General features: G+C 41.3%; 1 protein-coding gene across 3 annotated transcripts in view; it reads left to right on the forward strand.

Annotated features, from left to right (window-relative positions):
- Window positions 1-21,600, forward strand: part of kcnq4 (potassium voltage-gated channel subfamily Q member 4) — a 35,933-nt gene extending 14,333 nt beyond the window's left edge. Inside the window, exons 2-16 of one of the 3 annotated variants that reach the window (XM_026300188.1) lie at window positions 7,800-7,890; window positions 9,003-9,129; window positions 9,267-9,442; window positions 9,977-10,102; window positions 10,352-10,462; window positions 10,561-10,656; window positions 10,759-10,847; window positions 11,461-11,586; window positions 11,991-12,011; window positions 12,638-12,694; window positions 14,670-14,899; window positions 14,992-15,091; window positions 19,060-19,191; window positions 19,416-19,554; window positions 19,855-21,600. In XM_026300188.1, coding sequence (XP_026155973.1) covers window positions 7,800-7,890; window positions 9,003-9,129; window positions 9,267-9,442; window positions 9,977-10,102; window positions 10,352-10,462; window positions 10,561-10,656; window positions 10,759-10,847; window positions 11,461-11,586; window positions 11,991-12,011; window positions 12,638-12,694; window positions 14,670-14,899; window positions 14,992-15,091; window positions 19,060-19,191; window positions 19,416-19,554; window positions 19,855-20,058 — 1,825 coding nt within the window. In that variant the 3' untranslated portion in view covers window positions 20,059-21,600. The remainder of the gene's footprint in view (window positions 1-7,799; window positions 7,891-9,002; window positions 9,130-9,266; window positions 9,443-9,976; window positions 10,103-10,351; window positions 10,463-10,560; window positions 10,657-10,758; window positions 10,848-11,460; window positions 11,587-11,990; window positions 12,012-12,637; window positions 12,695-14,669; window positions 14,900-14,991; window positions 15,092-19,059; window positions 19,192-19,415; window positions 19,555-19,854) is intronic. The other 2 variants (XM_026300189.1, XM_026300190.1) reach the window with 2 other exon arrangements.
- The last annotated feature ends 742 nt before the right edge of the window (window positions 21,601-22,342 follow it).

Here is a 22,342-nt window from a genome sequence, read left to right on the forward strand (position 1 = left end):
TGTGCTAATGGGCTAGTTGCTGGTAGTAATACCTCAGCTAAATGTCAGCTCTCTCTCAGGACCTTGGTCACATCTTGCAGCTCTGTAGAGTTCCCTTCACTGACAAGTCCGAAAGCAGCGAAGGGCAGGACTTCAGTATCTGACACTGTGCAGCCTGTCCTCTGATTATCTGTGTGTTGAGCTGCAGTGGGAGGTTGTGTTAGGCTGCATCTAATTACAAACTCATTTAGCCTTTTATGACGGTTGCCATTTTTTCCAGTTTAGTGGACAACTGACGTCAATGTTGTGTAGATAATTCACACAGTTTAATTTTCCTGCTGTCTTTTCCCCTCATCAAATACCTTTTATACTGTATAATATCAGCTAACAATTTCACACTGAATTGTCCATTGATATTCCCACCACATCAAAGCACCATCAATCACCAAGAAACTGTCCATAATTACTATTAGTCCAGGCCCCACACACACACACACACATACACATGCAGGCATGCCCAAATGTTCTTTAAACCTTTCTCACATCGTGACTTTATCCATCCTCCCCTGTTATTCTTTCTTTTTGCTCCATTTACTGGTTAGCTATTTGGACACATTTCTTCAGTCTCTAACCATCTGGATCACATACAGTATTTTCACAGACTTATGTCACTGCAGCACCCGAAACCACCAGCGTCAAATACATTCCCCAATGTAAGGACTACTCCCCAGTTATCTATAAGATACATTTATTGCACCATTTGTGCGTAAGCAGTGCATGACAATAATCAGTTTTTAAAGCAGAAGGCTGAAGTTTACATTACTCATACAGACTGTACTAAATATATTGTGCAAGTGTTACAATTGTGCACTCGACCACAAATGCCGTTTAACCCCTTAGAAGTCTAGGCCTAGTGGACTGTCATGTGACTTGATCACGCTGGCGTGATGGCAGACTTCTAAGGATTAACAGCTCCAGCCATGTCGAGCAGAGTCAAAGATAATTTATCTAGTTTGCAATGCACACCGGCTTTTCTTGAACCAGCGTCTTGATACTTGTGGACAGACGTGCCGCATTCCAAGATAGTTACTTGTTTCAAGAAGCTTCTCACATGTCAGAGCTCTGCATTTCCTTTGCACAGTTTTAAGTTGTAGCAACTTGGGGACAAATGTCCAGAAAGGGACATGTTTGTTCATCACAAGATTAAAGTAGTTTTATTACATTGTTGTCACATAGTATGTTGAATGAACTGGCTGTGTGGTGTTGAGGGGAATAACAGATTTTAAAACTCCCCGGTTTAAGACACTGACTTCATAGGAAAAAGTGAAATGATCATGGAAAATGTTCATTTGTTTTGGAAAACATGTTGTTAAGAGTGTATGGTTAAGAAACGAGCTCTTTAGGTTAGATATTTTATAAAGCGTAACCCAAAGAAGAAATATTTAACACGGGAACTTGAGCACTGGTGTTTTTCTCCCTCTTGTGGTCTAATTATTCCAAAGTCACTGCATTGGAGTTATGCCTTGGAACTATAAAGTGCCGTACACAACAGCATCTAAATGAAATGATTCAGATATCCTTATTGAAAATGAAAGATTTATTTTTTTCTCGAACTTAAGCTCCACTCTCTGAGAAAGTCACTAAAATGCTCTCAGTTTTGGTTAAAGGCGACGATAAATACCTGAAATCCTCACACGCGATCGAAAGACTCGGAAACACTGTTGTGTCTGAGACACTGGGAGTGACATTCTCCAGCAAGGAAAATGTATCAGTCTAATTGGCGCTGTGTTTGAAATGCATCATCTGTGGACAGACAGTGGAACAGCACAGCAGTCAGTGGCTCTGTTGGTCAGTGTGTGCATGTCATGTCTGTTGGCGACAGTGATTGTGTGCCAGTTACACAAAGCGCTGTTTCAGAGTAAAACAAAGAAATTCTTGTTTTCACTCAACACTTTCATATCTAGTTTTCTCCCCTCCACCTCCTTCCCTTACTCACTTTCTGGGGCATACACCGGTATAAGAGCCTCTGGTTTGCTAAGTCAGCATCTTTCCTTGTGAAAAAGCACTTTTCGTCTCTTATTTGTTGGTGTGTTGTGTTTGTTGTTCCTGCCTTGAAATGCTTGCTGCCCTAGAAAGAGTAGGAGGGGGTAACTAACAGGCCCAGAGACTGGCCTGCTCCAGGCTGTACTCTGCAGCCTACCTGGGCACATTTTCCCTGCAGTCACTATTTAAGGAGAGTGATACGCTATTAATATCTTTTTACAGTTTCCACCTTTCTCCTCTCTTTCCCTCCTCTGCTGACGACACTCTCACTCCTGCTGCCTCAATAAGGCCTTTAGCCTTTGTTTGTTACCACTTGTTTAGCACTGTTTGTTTTAGTGATGCTTTTGTAAATGCAGTAAACATACACGTCTGTCAGCCTCCACTAAAGACAAATTGCATGTTCTAATTGAGCTTTTTGTGCATTTGTTTACGGATGTGTCCGTGCTCAATAATTGGACTGTGCACGTGCTCTCTTTATGTTTGCGGGTGTGCACCTGCAGCACGGGCACCGATTGTGGGTCCAATACCTGAAAGCTGCCATCAGAGTGTCATCGATTGGGTCTGGCGCCACACACACACACACACACATACATATGCACGTGCACTTACACGTACAGGTATATGACATGACCTCTGGGACCTTTCAGTTTATGCCTAACTTTCTTTCATGTGCTCTGTTTTTCAGTTGATGGCTCTTACTTTGTCTTTGAATGCTCCACCATCCATCTTCACATCCCTCTGCCTTGGTTTCATCTGTTACTCTGCATCCTCCCTCTGTCGTCTTCATCGCCCTCTGCCTCCTGTGTTGTGTGTAACTGATAGCTGCTTTATCATCCAGCGATGATTGAATCAAAGGTGCATTCTCCCACTCTCCAGCTCTGCTTCTTTCTGCCAGGCTTGCTGACTGGCATGGGGCAGAGAGTGCTAACTTCATAAAAACATACACGCACGCACACACAGCGTAATGCTCCACTATACTGTGTCATATATGTTTATGTAATGCCTATTTATCTTACTACAATATTTTCACAGGTCAGTCAAAGTAATGGGAGAACACGCTTTTCACTTATGTATGCTTACAGGAAAACAGCAGTAAAAGCACCCTGCCTAGCCTCCATTAAAAGCAATCTGGTTGCCCTGTAGGCTGTTGTACATTTATTTGTTGTCTGCCCCACCAGCAGTCCAATGGCACTCTGGAGTTTTGTGGGCTTTGAGCCAAATTGTATGCACTTTATACACAGAGGGGGCTGTGGTGTGTAACAGTGATCGGTTAGAGTTTCAGTGGTGAGACACTGTACCTGAGATGTGAATGAATAAGAACTGTTCAGATAAACATGCTTCTTTCTTTCTCTCTTTTTCTTTCCTTCTTTCTTTTTTTTCTTTCTTTCTTTCTTTCTTTGTCTTACTCTGCTTTTCTTGATTCTCCACAGTGTCCATGAGACAAATTACACTCGGTCTGCTTCTGGAGAAAAGTCAGATATTCCGTGTATATAGCAGAGCATGCATTATTCTTTCTAAAAAGTTCTGGAAGCAATTACTAATTCAGACAGCTCTAACTTAGCCACCTCAGTGTATTTTTTCAAATTTATTATATCATGATTTTTGATTTGCCACATGACATATACTGCATTTATACATTAATATTCTCATTTATAATGTGTATAACACCCCCCCATGACACTGTAATCACTATGTCTAAAAATACTTTATTTCTTTTATTATCTTAGCCATTAGAGTAATATTTGTTCAGTATTGACTTTGTCTCCTCTCAAATCTATGAATCCTTTTCCGATGTCTTTTTTTGAAATATTTCAAATACCTTTTGAGACAAGCCAGGAAAGCACTCAGGTCTAAGCAGATTTTTTTTTTTTCTTATGTCCCCACGAGACCAACCCTGCTGATTTGGTGGATTTCAACTGATGCTTTACTTTTAATTGACATTTCTCTGCAGGCAGGGGAGGGGTGGTGGTTGGTGGTTATGAGGTAGATAGCAGGCAGTGGTGGAGAAAGTACGCCCTCAGCAGAAATGTGACTCCCTCTCCACATGCATCACGCATGGTCTGAATGTCTCTACATCAATTTTTATTCTTATGTATTTATTGATTCATGCATTTGTTTGTTTATATATTTATTTAGTTGGGACAGCAAAGCAGATATGAGCAAAGGTGTCATCCTGGTGTATGCTCATGCAGATTCATATAAGGAGCTACACCATACCTGAACAGTGAAGACAATAGTTATCGAACAGGAAAAGACTTGGATTTCCATTTACAATGGAACAAGAAAAAAGTAACCCTTGATAGTCAACAGTTTTCTAAAGATCACAGACACCAGCCAGAAATAGAAATGAACTGCTCCTTTTAATAAGTAGTGGGTGTAGGCTCCAGGAGGAAGGAATAAGCAGGTATAGATAATGGATGGATGGATGTGGGATTATGTCATTTCTTTGGACTGGGAAAAACCCCACACATCCACGAGGAGAACATGCAAACTCCACACAGAAAGACCCCAGTGTCAACCAGGGTCAACCTGGACAGTGCTAACCACCCCTCAGTAACCCACCCTAATGTGCATGATTTACAGTACGTTAGTTTGAAAAACGATTCCCGAGCTGTTCAACTGTTTTCATTAAGGGTCTACAACCACACTAGAGACCGACTGGCAGTTTATAGGTTTTGCTCTCCTCATAGAAAATCACCAGTCTTATCCATTAAGCAACACAAATACGGCATTAATATCATTTTACCATAAACTCAATGTCACTTGTTTTTTAACAACACACTGACATTTGCTTGGTTGGATCACAGCATATGGTGTAAATAGCATTTTGCAGCCATGTGTTAATACATTGTGAGTTGAGGCCTGCATGTGGCTTGTGGTCTAAATGAAAAGAGGTTTGAAGGGTTTGTTACACGACACCCAGCTGAATCCTGCTTTGTGATTATGCAAACGTGCTACATACACAGATACAGCGAGCCGTGCCGGCGGTAAGTCATTGCAGTCTTTTGGAGTTGCTGTATGTAAGGGAAAGTATTGTATTTGGGTAAATGCAGAATTGCTTCTCTAACGTGTTTCTGCAATAATGTTGTGTCTGCATTTTGCAAAAGCCAAGCTGTCCGTCTGGCTATCTGTGCTGTAACTTCTTTCCAGTCATAAAGCACAAGTCAGTGAACGAAACCACCTGAGATACTGCCCCAACTAATCTCCTCCTTATGGAAACGCACACAATGCTTTGAATTAATTGAGGGGAAAAAGACGGTTTAGTCAGCACATTACCCATATGATGAACAACCAAAATGCGTTTTTACAGAGAGTCATCTGAGTGTGTTTTTTTCCCACTACCCTCACAATGGCTGAAGCACAAACCCCTGTGTACACATCACTTGGCTGAGAAATATACAATAGTAACTATGTGTTTATTTCTGTTTGCTGTCTACTTTGTTTTTCTGCTTGTAGAGAAATTTTTTTTTTTTTTTTTTCCTCAGTGTAAGATGGAGAACAGACACGACAGAAACCAGGCTGCTTGGATTGACTATATGAATCACTACTGGCCCTAATCAGATATTTGCAACACCAGAAATCCTGTTTTGATGCTGCATCACCTGCAGTGCTGCGGTTCTACCCTTTTAACCAGTTACATTAATCTTTCAAACAGCAGTAGCTGACCTTTTTATTTGTCTGACGCATCCTCACATGCATCTTATCATTTGAGCTCATGTCATCCTTCATCATTATCACCAGTCATGTTCCGAATGTGTTCATTCCAGGTAATTATAAAGTGAATGTTAAGTAAGAACAGAGTTTATATGATAATGATGCATGATATGATAAATAGTTAGGTTGGATTTGGTCAAGGTTGCACACCTTTTACTGCTACATGACATAGAACTAACTGTTTCAACTGATTATTATTCATACTTTTAAGATATAAAATGTATTATTCCCCAAAGTTGAATTCAGGATTTATACATATTTAAAACGCTTATCCTTTCTGAGTTAAGCAGACCATGCATTTCATTACTTAAAGATGACAGTTCTGACCTCTTTGCTCCTCTAGCTTGCTAAAGGTGTAACCGTTACTAGCAGATTACACTTCCTGATCAGATTTCTCCATGATTACTCATCATAAAGAAAGGGCATCATTGTGTGAGGCTGTAAAAATGGCTTTAATGTCCAACAAGTGTTCTTTAACTTTGGGTTCTGACATCCAGGCCAGTTGGACCCACAGCTGCCATCTGGCTAATCCTGCCTTGATGTTCTGGATTCACATGGCACAGAAGGCTGGCAGGCCTGGTGTGGGTTTGTGCGTGACTCCCTTCTGACTCTTTCTCAGGTCCTTTTTATTTTTTTAAAATTCTACCTAGTATGTTCCCTGGTCAAAGAAATGCTGTTATGGTGTCACTGTTGGATGTAAAGGTGTCACTCATGAGGAAGAAGCCAGACGCATTACAGAATTTGAGGGACGACTGGAGTCCATTAAGCTGTGGTTGAGACAGAACATGGTTCTGGAGATTCACCAATAAGGTCACGCTGTGATGTAGACATTTAGGAAATTCAGGATAAGTAGTAATGTCGCTCCTTTTAGTGTCCCTGTTGAGTGTTCCACAGAAACAGCGTCTAACAATAACTTTTTCCACTGGTGTGGGTGAGACAGAGGCAGAGAGCGGCGGTTGCCACATTGGTGCCAACATTTTTCTTTTCAGCAGGACACCATTCCCAACATGATTGTTTCTACTTGGAAGTTCAAGTAATACATCATCCTTCGTGGAGATCTTTTTTTTCAACAGCATGGAGTATTTGCATATTACATGGTAGTTAGTGACCAGTTTCTCACTGTCTGCATGTCAAAACTGCTTTATGAACTAAATTTGTTTGTGATAATAATTTTGGCTGTGTAAAGAGATTATTGGACATATTGGTTTTTTTTGTTTTTAAGTGTGTTCCGCAACAAAAACCATAAACTACGTTAATGTATCTCTCATCTTGAAATGGAGCAAATAGTGTTTAAACCAACATGAGAGTACCTTAAACATGAGCTACAGTTTAACAGGATTTATGTTGTGTTTTATTTTGGTATACTTCTCAGACTGAAGTGGTCATTACTTTTGCAGGACAGTAAACTCAGTCGCACATTTTACTGTTGTACGTCTTTAAAACATGTCCTTTTATTTTTCAATTTTTAGTCTTTATGTTCATCTTAATGAAGGACAATAGCATCCAGTGCAAAACTGTGGCTCATTTATGTGTTTTGAAGCATTTTACAGAACAATATAATATAAGTCTACAAGGCAGAGAAATGAGCCAACTCAGACTTTGGCTCCACAGACAAGGCTTATTAGTGGGATCATTGTTGGTTTGGTTTCTTCATGGGGTTTGTTGACAATAAGAAAGATGTAGGCTATCAGCAGACTTTAGCTGTTAACACTTTCACTGAAAAACTAAATGACTTTTCATAAGCAGCTGATTCAAACAGTGAAATGCTCCAGTATGAAGCCTGTGTTTCTCTCTTCCTGAAACTACTGAATACAAGCGCAGATATTTCTAATGTACTTTCATGGTTGTGATATTAGTGCCATGGACTGAATATGAGTCAGCATGCTGTGTTTTGTTACGGATCAACAAATCTTTTCCTGCTTATTTGAAGTTTAATTTTTCTCTGTTGGTTAACCAACCAGAGAGTGAACAGAGCTTATTTTAACTCAGGTTTTTACTCTAAAGGGATTGATGAAACCAATGAGTTTCCAAATCTGGTGTGTGTGTGTCTGTGTGTGTTTCAGTTTCCTGCTGGTATTCAGCTGCTTGGTGTTGTCTGTGTTCTCCACCATCCCCGACCATCAGAAGGCTGCCAACCAAGGCCTTTTTATCCTGGTAAGACCCCTTCCCTGTTCCTCTCTCTCTCTCTCTCACACACACACACACACACACACACACACACACACACACACATATGACCACTTCAGCATCCATCTTTGTATGCTGTCCTTTCAATACGCAATCTCACTTACCGTAGTGCGTCTGTATGTGCTTGCGTGTGTGTTGTTTTGTTGGCCAGCGGAGGCTCAGACAGTCATGTAAGCAGGTGATAGGATTCAGGTGTTGTTGACTGCGCAGGAAATCACAGACATGATCCACTAATCCTAACAGCTATTCCCTAATCTCCCCTGTTCCCCTGTGCTCCAGCTGCTTTATTGAAAGGTAATGGACACTGGCTTTCACCTTCTTAACGTGGCTCGTCCTCTCTCGACCGACTTCTCTCTCTCGCCACCTCGCTCGTATTTACGTGTTATTTTATGGCAGGACTCTTGACTTTCACATTGCCTCTGTTTACTCTTTCGATCAATCACCCGGCCATTAGCAAGCAGTCAGCCATTAGTGGATTTTACTTACACGAACATTTGCTATAATGACAGATTGGTTCAGTGCACTTTAAACTGCCCATACAGTCCAGAAACCAGAAAGACAAAGAGATAGAGAAGATTGACACAATGGTATGTTAATAGGCTGGGACTGTTATAGTGTACTGTCATTTTCCCCCATTTATTTTTTTATTTAATATTTAAAAAAAAACTGAATACATTGGAGTGTATATTATATATGTAAAACCAGACCTGTAGATTTCAGTCTTTTGGATTTTTGGGTTAAAATATTTTGAAACAACATGATGCTTTAAATACAATGGACAGACAGATGACACTTTTCTTTTGGGGAAGTCTACACATGTTCAAGAATTTATGCACAAAGGCTCAATGTAAAAATTAGAAAATGACTGTCACACTCAACGTGTCACTTTGATTTTCAAAAGGAACAAAATACATGTATACAAATCAGGTTTGTGGTGAGTGGAGGTAAATTTGTTTGGATCACCTGTCAAATACTTACACACAGTGCATGTACTCTGTCTCTCTCCCTGTGTGTGTGTGTGTGTGTGTGTGTGTGTGTGTGTGTGTGTGTGTGTGTGTTTGTGTGTTTGTGGTTTCTAGGAGTTTGTGATGATTGTGGTGTTTGGGTTGGAGTACTTCATCAGGATCTGGGCAGCTGGGTGTTGCTGCAGATACCGTGGATGGCAGGGCAGGCTGAGATTTGCCAGGAAACCCTTTTGTGTCATAGGTTAGTGTGAGTGTGTGTGAATTTGTACACAAAACCAAGTCAAAGTGCTGTTTGTGTTCATAAGAAAAAATATCAAATCTTATCACCTGATTTTCACTGATACTCATCCCTGTGTCTCTGAACTCTTTCCCCCGTAGACTTCATAGTATTTGTGGCGTCAATGGCAGTAATTGCTGCAGGGACACAGGGTAACATCTTCGCCACGTCAGCCCTGCGCAGCATGCGCTTCCTGCAGATCTTGCGTATGGTTCGAATGGACCGAAGGGGAGGCACCTGGAAACTTCTGGGCTCTGTGGTTTATGCCCACAGCAAGGTGGAAACGACTGCTAAATATTCCTTTCCTGACACATGTGCTACTGCAGAAACACAATTTCTCTGGTTTACTGACATTTGCATTGAAATACAATGAAAACTGTAAGTATATTAATGCATGGTGACCACGTACAGGACTGTACCAGAAGGGTTCAGGACGCAGGTGAAGGAGATGATGGTTTACTAAGGGGATAAATAAATTCCTATCTTACAGTGTTGATAACTAAGTTTGCTGATGACCAGCCGCTCACTGCTTTCAAACACCAAACTTCCCTTTAGCTGCTGAAGTTTGGCAATTAGTTGATAGTATTTGTGCTGACCCACACACCTGACACTCATTGGGGAACACAGTTGTGGTGATGATGATGAATTGGTGCATCAAGTGTCTTAGCAAAACCGTACAGTCAAGTCAAAGTGGAAGCTGAATGTGATGATGATGGTCTTTTAGCCAATAATGATGCCAGTGATATGATAATGACTGCAGATGCTGCTGCTGACAGGTGTGACTGATACCTCCTCTCTCTGTCTCTCTAAGGAGTTGATAACAGCCTGGTACATAGGTTTCCTGGTCCTGATCTTTGCCTCCTTCCTCGTCTACCTCGCAGAGAAAGACAGCAACTCAGACTTCAACACCTATGCAGACTCCCTCTGGTGGGGAACTGTGAGTACTGCATATTACATGCACAGTCTAGATGTGAAAAGAAAATTGTTTTGTGAATTTTAGAATTACAAAGAGGGACAGTTAATTAGAGGACATTGCATTTTTATGCTAAGGTTTTGAAGAGTTTAGTGTATAATCTGCAGTAGCGATAATATGCTAACACTCTTTTTATACATAGGTCCTCTATGCAGGTAGCATTTTCTTAGTCCCATGATATTGTGTATTACGTGTGTTTCTTCCCGTTCCCAGATTACTCTCACCACTATTGGATATGGCGATAAGACCCCTCGTACCTGGCAAGGGCGGCTCCTCGCTGCAGGGTTTGCACTTCTGGGAGTTTCCTTCTTTGCTCTACCTGCTGTAAGTCTCTGATACAGTCACATCCCTGTTAGTGGGTCCAGTTAGTGAGTCCAGTCAGTCTGATCACAGATGCACTTAAATTTACTTCTAACCTTCAGGGGATTCTGGGATCAGGTTTTGCTTTGAAGGTACAAGAGCAGCACCGACAGAAGCACTTTGAGAAGAGGAGGATGCCTGCTGCCAACCTGATACAGGTAATGGGTGATCTGTGCTTTACTTATGTTTAGTGTATTCACATTTAGCAGGCCAATGAGGTAGGATGGTAACTTTCACTTTGTGTTTTTGTTTTCTTTTAGGCTGCGTGGCGTCTCTATTCTACAGATGCCAAACACTCCTATCTGACAGCTACATGGTACTTCTATGACAGCATGTTGCCTTCGTTCAGGTAGGAGCCTGCGTCAGTTCAGCACTGAGTGGATTCAGCCATCAGAAATCTGTGTTTGTTTGAAGTGTTGCAATAAATGCAGACAAAGATTTAAGAGTTGCAGCACAAAATAATGAATTGTGAAAACCAGCTCGTGAGACTGTGTTGTGCCTCTGATCGTACGTTCATATTATGAAAAAATAAAGCACACCGGCCTTTGGACTACAAAGAACCATTTTCAGTTAAATTTGGACAGTGGTGGTTTAAAAAAAGAAAACTGCTGAATTATTATTTTAAATTTCTGCTACCACTTTTCAAATATTTTTCATAACTTTTGTTCTGCGCAGTGGTTTCTTATATTTTGCATTTATGTATTAATTTGACTAATTTTTCTGGCTTAAAAGGAGGGGAACTGAGAAACAGACATGCATTTGTTAAAACATAACATCAAGCCAAAGCTCTCACTTTTTAAAATTTGACTCTCCACACATCATCTTATTTCTCTCACGTCTCCCTCTTCTTTTGAGCATTTGGACCACTGGCGTGGCCATTTTGTGTGTTTTCATCATTTGTTATTTTTTTGTTCATTTTTGTTATTTATTTTTTTTATTTATTTGTGTACATGGGGTGTCAGAGAACTGACGCTACTGTTCAGTCACCTCCAGCGACAGCGTAACACCAAGAAGGTTCTCCACAACTCCTACCACACGCTGCTGTCTGGGCTGCGGCCCTACAGCTCCCCCTACCTATCGGGGGACAGGTACGCACCCCGCCACCTCTTACATCCTCGCAGCACATTCAGACAGGTGGCCAAATGTCTACCTACAGTCACCCAAACGTAGACAATGACAACAGAGATTTGTAAAGACTACATATCTAAATAACACACACAGAAAAGTCAAAGCTGACTAGAGCTTTTTGCATGTACGTCCTGTGTGTTTAACAATATTTCACTAATTCTGATCTGAGACCACTGTGTTGCAGGCCCCCCCCCCCCCCCGTGCTTCTCTGCATCTTTGTCTGCTTAGCTCATACTCTTGCCATCTCCATCGCCTTCCTTCTATTCACACACCGGTTTCCTCTTCCTGTCTTTCTCTTTCTTTCCCTTCATTTCCATCGTGTCTTTTCCATGCCATCCATCCTCCATCCTTCATCTGTTCTCAGGAAGGCAGAAGGTCCATGCAGGTTTGTTCTTCAAGCCACGAGCTGTGCTTGTTCATTAAACAGCATTCATAGTGTGGATTTGCTGCATTAGGTTCATACATTGTTTAGCATAAACAAAGTCCAGGGTAATAAAGGTGCACATTGTGTAAATGGTATATCTGACATGGGCATGTGCTGGATGAGAGAAGCACATCAGTGTTCTCAAGTAAGTTTTTCTGGTAGACATTTTCATTTGAGGAGCTGCTGTCACACCCTGATGCTTAATGGGCTTTTTTGATGCATATACTCAGGTGTGAAACATTACCAGCTACCTTTGCATGATCTTTCCCCACCTACTGATCACACCCACCTTCTCACTCTTGTCTCCATAATCCAAATCTGCCTCTCGGAAATATGATTTCCAGTTTTAGGTAAGGTAACAAGAATGGAAAGGGCTGTTGGGACTATGGAGATGTCACACCTCATCCCTTCACCTCCTCCACCTCTTTCACTCTCTCTTTTTACATTTTATCCTCACGGGCTTCACAGTGTACCTGGGTGGTGTCCCACAACTTCCTTGTCGTTCCTTCATCCCCCTCACCCCCTCCTCCTCTTCTACTCCTCTCTTCCCCTCACCCTCTCTCCCTCTGCCTTGTGTGTCTCCCCAGTCAACTCCTTTCTAAAAAGCGGGGTCTCTTCCGGATTCATGCTGGCCGCAAGCAGAGGTATCCACGGCAACAAGCTTGTGCACGGGACACGCTAAAACATCAGCGATCAATAAAACCATAACGCACACATCCAGCTCACTTTGCCTGAAACACTCAAAAATTTGTGGGCTGGTGCAGTGACTTGTTCCATGGTTTGGGCTATTGTTTCAAAATCAAACAGTTTGAGTTTCAAAAAGAAGAACGGTCTGTTGTAGCAGAGTACCTTCACTTACCATTTAAAAACAGGCACTGTACTCTGGTTCACAAATGCTTGAGTGAATGTCTTTACTGTGAAGACATGTTGTGTTCTGTTTTACTAAGAGGATGTTTTTTCCAGCTGGTGCTGGAGAAACTAGGGGCTGATTTTGGTTGCTTTGGCTTTAAGGTCATGATAAGCCATGTGTTGAAAACACGACTGAAGTCCTGGATGGTTTATGATTGTGACAAATTCATGTGTTTTCCTTTCAAGTGTCCACAATGAAATTAATGAAATAAACCAAAGATTCTCTCAAATACAAGCAACAACTTTTCACAAATTGAAATAGCTGAAGTGGAAGGAATTTCGGCTCTCTAGACTTGCTTCATGTTTTCAATTCATTTATTTGGTTCATATACAGAAGATTTATATAGATGCTCTGAGTAATTCAGCATGCTTTTGTATTTCAGATTGTTCATATTTACAGGTCACTATGTTTGTGTTGAATTTTTTAAAAGGTTTTTATTTGCTAAACTTTCTGTTTGCATGCAGTATTCCTTCAATGTTTTGGAAGATTCAGTGAAATTAATCCTGAATGCATCCAACTCATTTACTTCATTTCCCAGTAGCATGCAAAGATCTTTCACCCTATCTTCCCGATTTTCTCTAGACTACCTACAGCATTTCAGCTTGCTTATATGAATAGCTGTATCCGATAATACCCCTTAACTCCTGGAGGGACACAGTCCTGCTTGTTTTCCAACTATCCCTGTCCTACCCACTGCTGATTACCTGGATCAGGTGTGTTCTGCCAAACAGAAACTAGAAGACACCAGTTTACTTTGTCTTCTCCCACTCCATCCTCACCTGACATGGTATCTTCCAGCTTTGGATTGACTCAACACACCTGATCCAGGTAATCAGCAGTGGGTAGGACAGGGATAGTTGGAGAACAAGCAGAAGAGTGGACCTCGAGGACCATGGGTTGCCCCCTCTGCCTTAACTGTTTCATTTTTTTTAATGGCTAGCTCTAACACCTGCACATCAAAGAGTATATCATCATGCATATGGGAGTGAACAACTGGGCTGGAATTGCTCTGTGGTGCATGACGTTTGCATTGCGTGTAACATGCAAGCAGCTGCAGGGAATGTGTGATCTCCAGGGCATGCTATAATAGCAGCCTGTCAAATAATGTTGCTTTCTAAATATATGACATGACATATTGGTTCGCCTTGTGTTCTACTAGATATATAGAGCTTAGTACGACACCATTTGTATGGTTGTACTTTACAGGCAATATTTTGATGCTTAATCACCATGTTTTAAAGAAGCGTGTCTTTACCCTGATGGTAGGTGGAACATTTTTCACCATCCCAGCACTAGTGCAAGCCTTGAGTCAGGTTTTGGTCTGATTTAACTGAAGTCAGTGCCCATGACAGAAACATTAAATAAGCAAATCTACAGAGCAGAATCATTTGTTTTAGCAATATTGAGGGGTCCCTCAGCTCAGACTGCCTTCATGATAGGTCAGCTAGTCTGTGCACTATAGAGACAAAATGTTAATATTCCTGTTTTGTCCAATTGTTGCTCAGTCAGGCCTTTTTTTTTTTGGTGTTATTTCACTTTTACTAACAAATTCTTTTTAACAAGCTCAGGCTGCCCTTTTGCTGCTTCTCTAAACTCACAGGATAACACAGTTTAATTTTCCATGAAGGTCAAAAGCATGGACATTGTGATCATTGAGAAAAACTCAAGAATACCGTGTAGATGTTTGACTACTGTATATTTACTGTCAGCAGTAAAATGGGGTTTCGGGATCGGATCAGGATGAACAATTCCCGAACATCCCAAAACAATCGGAACAAGGCGTCACCGCTGCCACCAGGGTCTGGTGTCCGACGCTCTCCCAGCCAAGAAAACATCCCTGAGGCCACAAGCCCGGGGAAGGTCCAGAAAAGCTGGAGCTTTAATGACCGAACACGTTTCCGCACCTCTCTCCGCCTCAAGCCCCGACCTCCTGCTGATGGTAGGGAAAATACAAAGAGTTTTCATTAACACACACAAGAAACATTTCTGCAGACTGATGTCTCTGAATATCTTCCCTCTGCCTTGGTCCAGTGGAGGGAGTTGGGGAAGACAGTGTGGAAGACAAACCATATTGTGATGTGGCCATGGAGGACGTAATCCCTGCAGTGAAGACGCTTATACGAGCTGTCAGGTGAGTCCTGCCATCAGGAGTGTCAGCCCTCCTTACAGTGGAAATCACATATCTAAAGCTCATTCTGTAACCCTTTATGAAATAATAGATTCATTATATGGATCCTTTATAATAAGAGTAATAAGTACTTTATCACCCAATAAGCATTGGTAAGGAGTGTATATGCCTTTAATAACTTGGTAACAACTTGCTTAAAACTTACCAACTGGCCATTGTAGTAATGGACCTCTGTACCGATTACTTCTTATGGCATTTACAGCCTGCTCTAGTATTCAGACAGGCTACTCTGCCATGTAGGTGTTGGTGTGTGCTGATTCACCTGACACTGTAGAAGTGTCCACTTTGAGAGGTAACAGCCCTCATGCAGGAAGGGTTAGTTGCTCAGCAAGTCCAGTTCATTCAGGTCAGTCATGTCTGTTGTGGCTTGATAAGGTGTCCTAATGATAATAATAATAAAATAAATGCGCTCACAAACATACACTCAAAAGCTGTAGGATCACACTACAGTATAGAGAAAAATGATATTGTACAGTTTAGACAACTGTCAGTGCTTCCTGTAATTCATGACTTAAAAGCTTTAATGTAATGTTACTGTCCTTACACAGTATGTGCTTAGAGTGGTAATGAAGAAAAGCTGATATTGCTGCCCTCCAGGACCACGTGTGTGTGTGTGTGTGTGTGTATGTGAAGAAATGCTCTGTGTATCCCATATAATAATTGTTAATTAATCATAATATGTAAAATGCACAAATTCACAACCTTCTCTAAAGGTGTAAATATTTCACAGGGTTCTCAGAAATATGCATATGCAAACACATGTGACCATGTGCACAATCTTGCACCACCACACATACACTCACAGAGTAACTGAGTCAAATTTTCACTGATGGTGGCAGAAAGCATCTGCTGTTGGGGCCATGCTGTTCTCAAATGGGTTTGATGTGAACAGATTACAATGACTCTTTATGGGCCCATAGGACAGCGCAGTTCTCTCGCAGTATTTCTCATGGTAGAGCAATACTGCCTGTGTGGTTATATATGATCTGTGTGAAGCTTTTAAATGAACTGGGTAGGTGTGTGTAAAAGTATATATAAGACTATAAACACTATAGGAATTTTGAAATTAAACCATCTGGAATCCCAAAAGGATTTTCTTCAATTGAGATTTTATTTTTAATTAGTATTAGTGCTATTAGTAAATAGCATTGAAAACAGTGTTGAACATTATTGTATGTTACCACACGTTGAAACACTGGTGTTTTAACATCGAAAGTACATTTTTCTTCATGGGAGATATGCAGTAGGTAGATATTTTCCATTGCAGGGATGCAGCATGATATATTATTGTTTGATATTGTTAGGCCACTGATAGGGTATTATGTGATCGCTGCTTGGGTTTACGCAACTCAGCAGATAGCTCCGACCTCAACTGCCCTATGTTGCAGACAATAGAAGAGAGGGAGTTTCTACAGATAGTGCAGGTGTGTAAACAGCAGGTGCTTCATTATGTTAACACACCCATACAGTATCTTAGCAAGTTTTCATGATTGATGTCCATGAAACACAGAATTTTGCACCAGGTCTTAGTGCTGAGACTTCACTTTAGAGAGCGGTTTATCAGTGTCTGGCTGCCTGAATAAATGCATAGGGTGTTCTGTTTATGTACAGAAAGCTAGATAGAAAGAAGAGAAGAAGAGGATGTAGAGAACAGGAAAACAAGATCTGTTGTTTTTTTTTTTTGTTTGTTTTTTTTTTGTACTTTTCTCATTCACAAATCCAATACTGCACAAAACACAAAATTTCTGCATTTCTGCAGTCTTGGATGAAGTGCCTGCTTTATTAAATAAATAGTTTCGACATGCTTACTATATATAATCATTTAGTCTTTTGTTACCGTCATCAGTTTTTATTGCCTTTCAGCTATAACATTTTTAAACTTATATTTCGCCGTAAGAATGATTGAATACACATGCTGCAACGTGTGCGTTAGGTTCTGTTCACCTAGCATATATAGAAAGTTGTTATATCTGACTAAGGATCAGATTTGCCCCTGCAGTGACTCGCCTTACTTGGCCTACCCAGAATACACGTCAGCATAACAGTCATTTTAAAGTCACAGATAAAACCTTGCCATTGGAGACTGTCAGGGATCACCTTTGCTGAATTGCAAAAATATGTGCTCCAGCTATGGAAGTGTTTTGGAGCAGAGATGACACTTTCTGTCCCTCCCATTATCGCTGAATTTTTACATCTCAGCTTTTGTAGCATTAAGTAGGTGTAATATCTTCCAGTAAGCAGTGCTAATGCTGCACTGCCGCCAGTCGTTCTTGCACCATAGCTTTTTTTGGAAAGAGGGCCACACTCAAACCTAACCATGTATTATGAAAACCATTTCATTGACAGAGAAAGCGAGTCAGCATTTTAAAGAAATCCTTAGAGGATCCATATCAAAAGTCCTCCCCACCTCCTGTTTCCCCAGCCTTTTCTTATACCCACACCTGAGACCCACCCTGGCAAAAAAATCTGCATCTACCTGCAAAATAAGAAAAGACCGCCTGCAAAAATACCCCAAACACAGGAGTCATCAAGAAACATAGAGCTGCACGAGGGGGAAGAGTGCGCTGACGGCTGCTACAGCACCAGTTGTAGATCACCACTCCTCATCTTCTTTCTCCTCTTCTTCTTCACTATAGATCTCAACAAGGGTCACAGCATTCATTTCAAAAAACAAACCCAAAAGATTTCTCTGGTTCCTGCTCAACTCATGTGTGTTTGTGTGTGTGTGTGTGTGTGTGTGTGTGTGTGTGTGTGTGTGTGTTCATACTTCTGGGTGTAAGTAAACTTGTGCATGCATTTGTGGCATTATATTTAAATTTTTGCCAATGTGCATGGTTGTGTTCACAGATATTTGTGTGTGTGTGTGTGTATGTGTGAGATGAGTGTTTGTGACCTTCTGCTTCTCCCACCTTTGATGTTATTTCCTTTCTTCCTCGTGTGAACTGTTATAGTGGATTTAGTCATCTGGGTGTGAGAGATAGGATTTCCTCATTAAAAAAAATGAAAATAAAAATAATAAAATCCTCACTGCCCTCCTCTCCTCACTCCTCTGTCTCTCCCAGCTTGACTTGTAGTGTAATCTATCACAGGACGAGATGACAGCTTGAGTGTGTACATTTTGTCTTGCCTGCATTTGGTGCTTTCGGTTTTTCTGCAGAGCCAGCATTTTTGAGCTCCCATAAGCAATAAGAAAGGAACAGATAGACTCACCTAACATGGAAAACCAGGCACTTGCACACACACACACACACACACACACACACACACACACACACACACACACACAGATGCATCCATGCTTTAAATGTCCTCCTGCTTCTACTCAGCTCTTGCACATCCTCTGCCCCCTCCAGTATGATGTACAACAACAGTGACTCTGGTCAGGATGTTCGTGATGTGTTCGCTGGTATAGTGGTGCTAGGTCAACATTAGATGTGATTCCCCCACTGCGGGATGTGGGCGATGATGACGAGCTGTGTGCTCTGGGAGTGGGAGAAGCTCTGGTTCACTAGTGGCTCCAACATGGCTGTCACGCTGACAAAAGAGCAGAAACAGGAAAGTGCTGATAGAGGTGTATGTGTTACCCATTCCTATCTGTGGATTTGTGCTAATTGCTGAAACAGCAAGGGCTGATAAGCAGATGTCTCTGGAAGATGTCATCATCACAATATATACCCCTGGTTTAGTAGGGGGAGTGTCTCTGCTCTCTTTATGGGTCTGAATGATAAGGTCACTTTGAATGTAATTAATCTTGTTATTCTCAGGGTTGGCAACTTTGTTTGAAAGCTTCCCTTTCCCTGCATTTTTCCAAAGGTTTTCCGTGCGTTCATATATGTACGTGCAGTGCGATGCCCAGAGGAGTGATAACAGTGAGTCTGATTGTTTTGTGTTTCACGTGTGTGTGTGTGTAGGATCCTCAAGTTCCTTGTGGCCAAGAGGAAGTTTAAGGAGACGCTCCGTCCATATGATGTAAAGGACGTCATAGAGCAGTACTCAGCGGGACACCTGGACATGCTGGGCCGCATCAAGAGCCTGCAGATGCGGTAAGTTTCACCCCTGCTGCTTTGTTCCTTCAATTCTGTGTTTGGGCTGGAGACCAAGGTTCCCCTGTGTGATCATGACATGATTAATTTTTTTTGGTCTTCGTAAGGTATGCTTCAATTGTTATATAAGCATTCTTATTGGCAGAATATAAAAGAACTGCTACTTTAAGTTCTTTTAAAATCTGTAGAAAGTTTAAAACAAGTCTGTTACATTTGGTTACAAGGGTGGACCAGATAATTGGACGAGGGGCCGTTCAGCCTGATAAAAAGGCGCGGCCTGAAAAAGGAGAGAAGACGCTGCCAGAACTGGATCCCCTGGACGAGCTAAGCATGATGGGACGTGTAGTCAAGGTGGAGAAACAGGTAACAGAGGGGTAGTTTGATTTTTACAGCATTTGTGGAACTATATTTTCTATATATTTCTATATATTTATCTATATTTTCACTCAAAAGATCTTGATGAACTGATTTTACTCAGTACCAGAAGATCTAGAAAGACAATCAGTCATTAAAAATAATTAACTGCAGGGAGGAAATAATGTAATTTAACTAACTTAACCCCTGTAAAGACCCATGGGATGTTGTTCTTGACTGCTGATATTAAGTTATTTCAGTGTTACAGTGCGAAAAAAATTTAATTGCCACTTATGTATGTTTTCTTAGGTACAGTCCATAGAGAATAAACTGGACCTACTGCTCAACTTCTACTCCCAGTGCCTAAAAAAGGGCTCATCCCACTTCACCCTGTCCTCCATCCTGGACCCTGACCTGACATCTGACTACCAAAGCCCCACGGACCAAAGAGACCTCTTCCCCTCCGCCAACACCCTCAACATCTCCCAGTCTGAGAGTGGCAACTTGGAATGACAGTGAGCTGAGCAGTCTGGGGGCTGTTCGAACACAGACACAAAACCTTTACAGCACGTCATCCTTTGGCTGAGTTGTCACTCCAAGCAGGCCGAACTACACGTCTCTCCTTTAGTTCCTTTCTCTCTGTGATTATTTATTAGCCCCATCTCAAAGTCTGCATCCTCACCCATTTATTTCAAGTGAATGTGTTTCCAGAGCTGATACCGACAGAGGCCACCAGATGGCTCCACCTGGCAAGGAGCCTCAGCCAAAGCTGCTCACCGCACACGCCTCTCAACCCTTGAGATGAGGATGGAGATACAGACAGGACACATGAACAACTAATACTTGACTAGTGAACCACTTTTACTTACTCAGCTCATACTTCATGGATCTATGCCAACTTTAAAGCTCCGACTTTAGATAGTCAGACATTCAGCTTTGAAGTTTTGTAAATCTTCTGTGAAATCTTGTCTTTTGCCTCCATCATCATTTCTTCTTTTTCTTGGCTGCTCGACTCAACTGACAGAGATTTTGGACTCAAATAACAGAGTGCTGTAAGTGCCGCGCCTGACATTTATTCGTTATCTTAGGCGGGCATAACAGTTTTTGATGCCTGCCAATTTTACATTCATGCCACCAGAAAAACAAATAAGCACTAATGGCGCCATCAAAACAGAAATAATTGATCTGCTTTCTTTGAACTGGACGGGCAGACTGGGCAGACGGCCACCCCGCCAAAGCACTGAACCCCCACGGCACACTTCTCTAGCCAAACCAGGGAGTTAAAGATGTCTAAATCCTGCTTTAATTGCCCACATAAAAACAGGTCTGGAAAAAAAGTGTTGGAGTGACTGATGTGTACTTTACATTGTTTGTTTTGATCTCTTTTCTTTCTCTAAGAATCTGTCTCCAACAAGCCCACTTGCAAAAAAAAAAGACATCCTTCTAATTGAGGACTGAGTAGAGTCAAAATCTCCATTCATTGGTCCAAGTTCCTTCTTAGTAACATTTTAAAGGTAATTATACTACTTTCAGTATTCCAGTGACCCAACTTTATGTTTTTAACATGCCCTTTAAACCTCCGTGTATTGCAGCCCACCCTCCAAACATGCATGTTCGTCAGACGAGCCCTGTAAATAAAACCCCACTGATCCTCAGTCAGTGTTTAGACATTTAAATCTGCACCTCATCATGCACATCAAGCCTCAGGTCAGCTGGTTTAGTCAGTCAGCGACACTTAATAACCTTTCTTATGGAAGGGTAGTTCCTGTTCGTTCAGTCGGCAGATGCTACAGACAGTCGCAGGAACTTTTAACACAAACAATGAACAAACTGTAAAGTGTCAAAGTCTTGCGCATTAATTCCAGGCCAGTGTCTTCATGGTTCCAGCACAAAGTCCAGGGTTCGGCTCCAGTCAACACCTGATGGTGCTACTGACTGTCGTTGCCAGTCCACTTCACTCCCCTCTGTCTTTTCCTGTTCTTTCCTGGAGATGTTTGATGCACAGTACATGCTCTATGCTGGTGGGCAAAACTGGAGAGTGCACAAACACACACACACACACACATACTCACTCACTCAATATATGTGTGTGCGTTCCTTTATTGATCCTTTTAATTAACTATTTTGGCATTTGATAAACACAGTTTGTGATGTATAATTTAACCATTTTGTTGTGATTACTGTAATTATGTTCATGCCCTTGATTTTATGTAGCATATAATAGCAAGTTTCTATTTTTTTTTTTTTATGATTTCTTTGGTTTTTAAAGTGAATGTAGGATTTACATTAATATATATTTTATTTACTTAGATATGATCTTTAGTTGAATAACATCGAAGTTGAATATAGATGACACAACTCTGACTACACACAGCAGATCAGGTTCACATACACACAGTACTCACAGAGCTCAGATCATTTCTGATGGTTTCACCTAAGAAAACATTCACCATATTGTATTTGGCTAGTGAAAGCACTTTCCTGTCCCTGCAAGTGATTCATTTATTTTATCCGAGCAAGCCAGATGACTCAGGTGCTCCACTCTTCCATTCAAAGCCTAGATTTTAAACAGTGAATGTACTTAGACCGAGCGGTCTATTTAGATCCCTTTATGATTTGATGGTCTTGCTGCCATGGGAAAAAAAATGGCACTTCAGAGCTTGCTGTTAGCCCCATGCAATTTTTTGCCAGGTAGCATTATTCTTTTGCTTAGATTAGTTATGCCCACTTATTAGAGGCATTTTACGACATAACAGTGCTGTCACTTCATCATCACATGGAATATTGAGCTTGATGA

Source organism: Mastacembelus armatus, chromosome 11, assembly GCF_900324485.2.
Source record: "Mastacembelus armatus chromosome 11, fMasArm1.2, whole genome shotgun sequence".
Taxonomy (NCBI): Eukaryota; Metazoa; Chordata; class Actinopteri; order Synbranchiformes; family Mastacembelidae; genus Mastacembelus; species Mastacembelus armatus.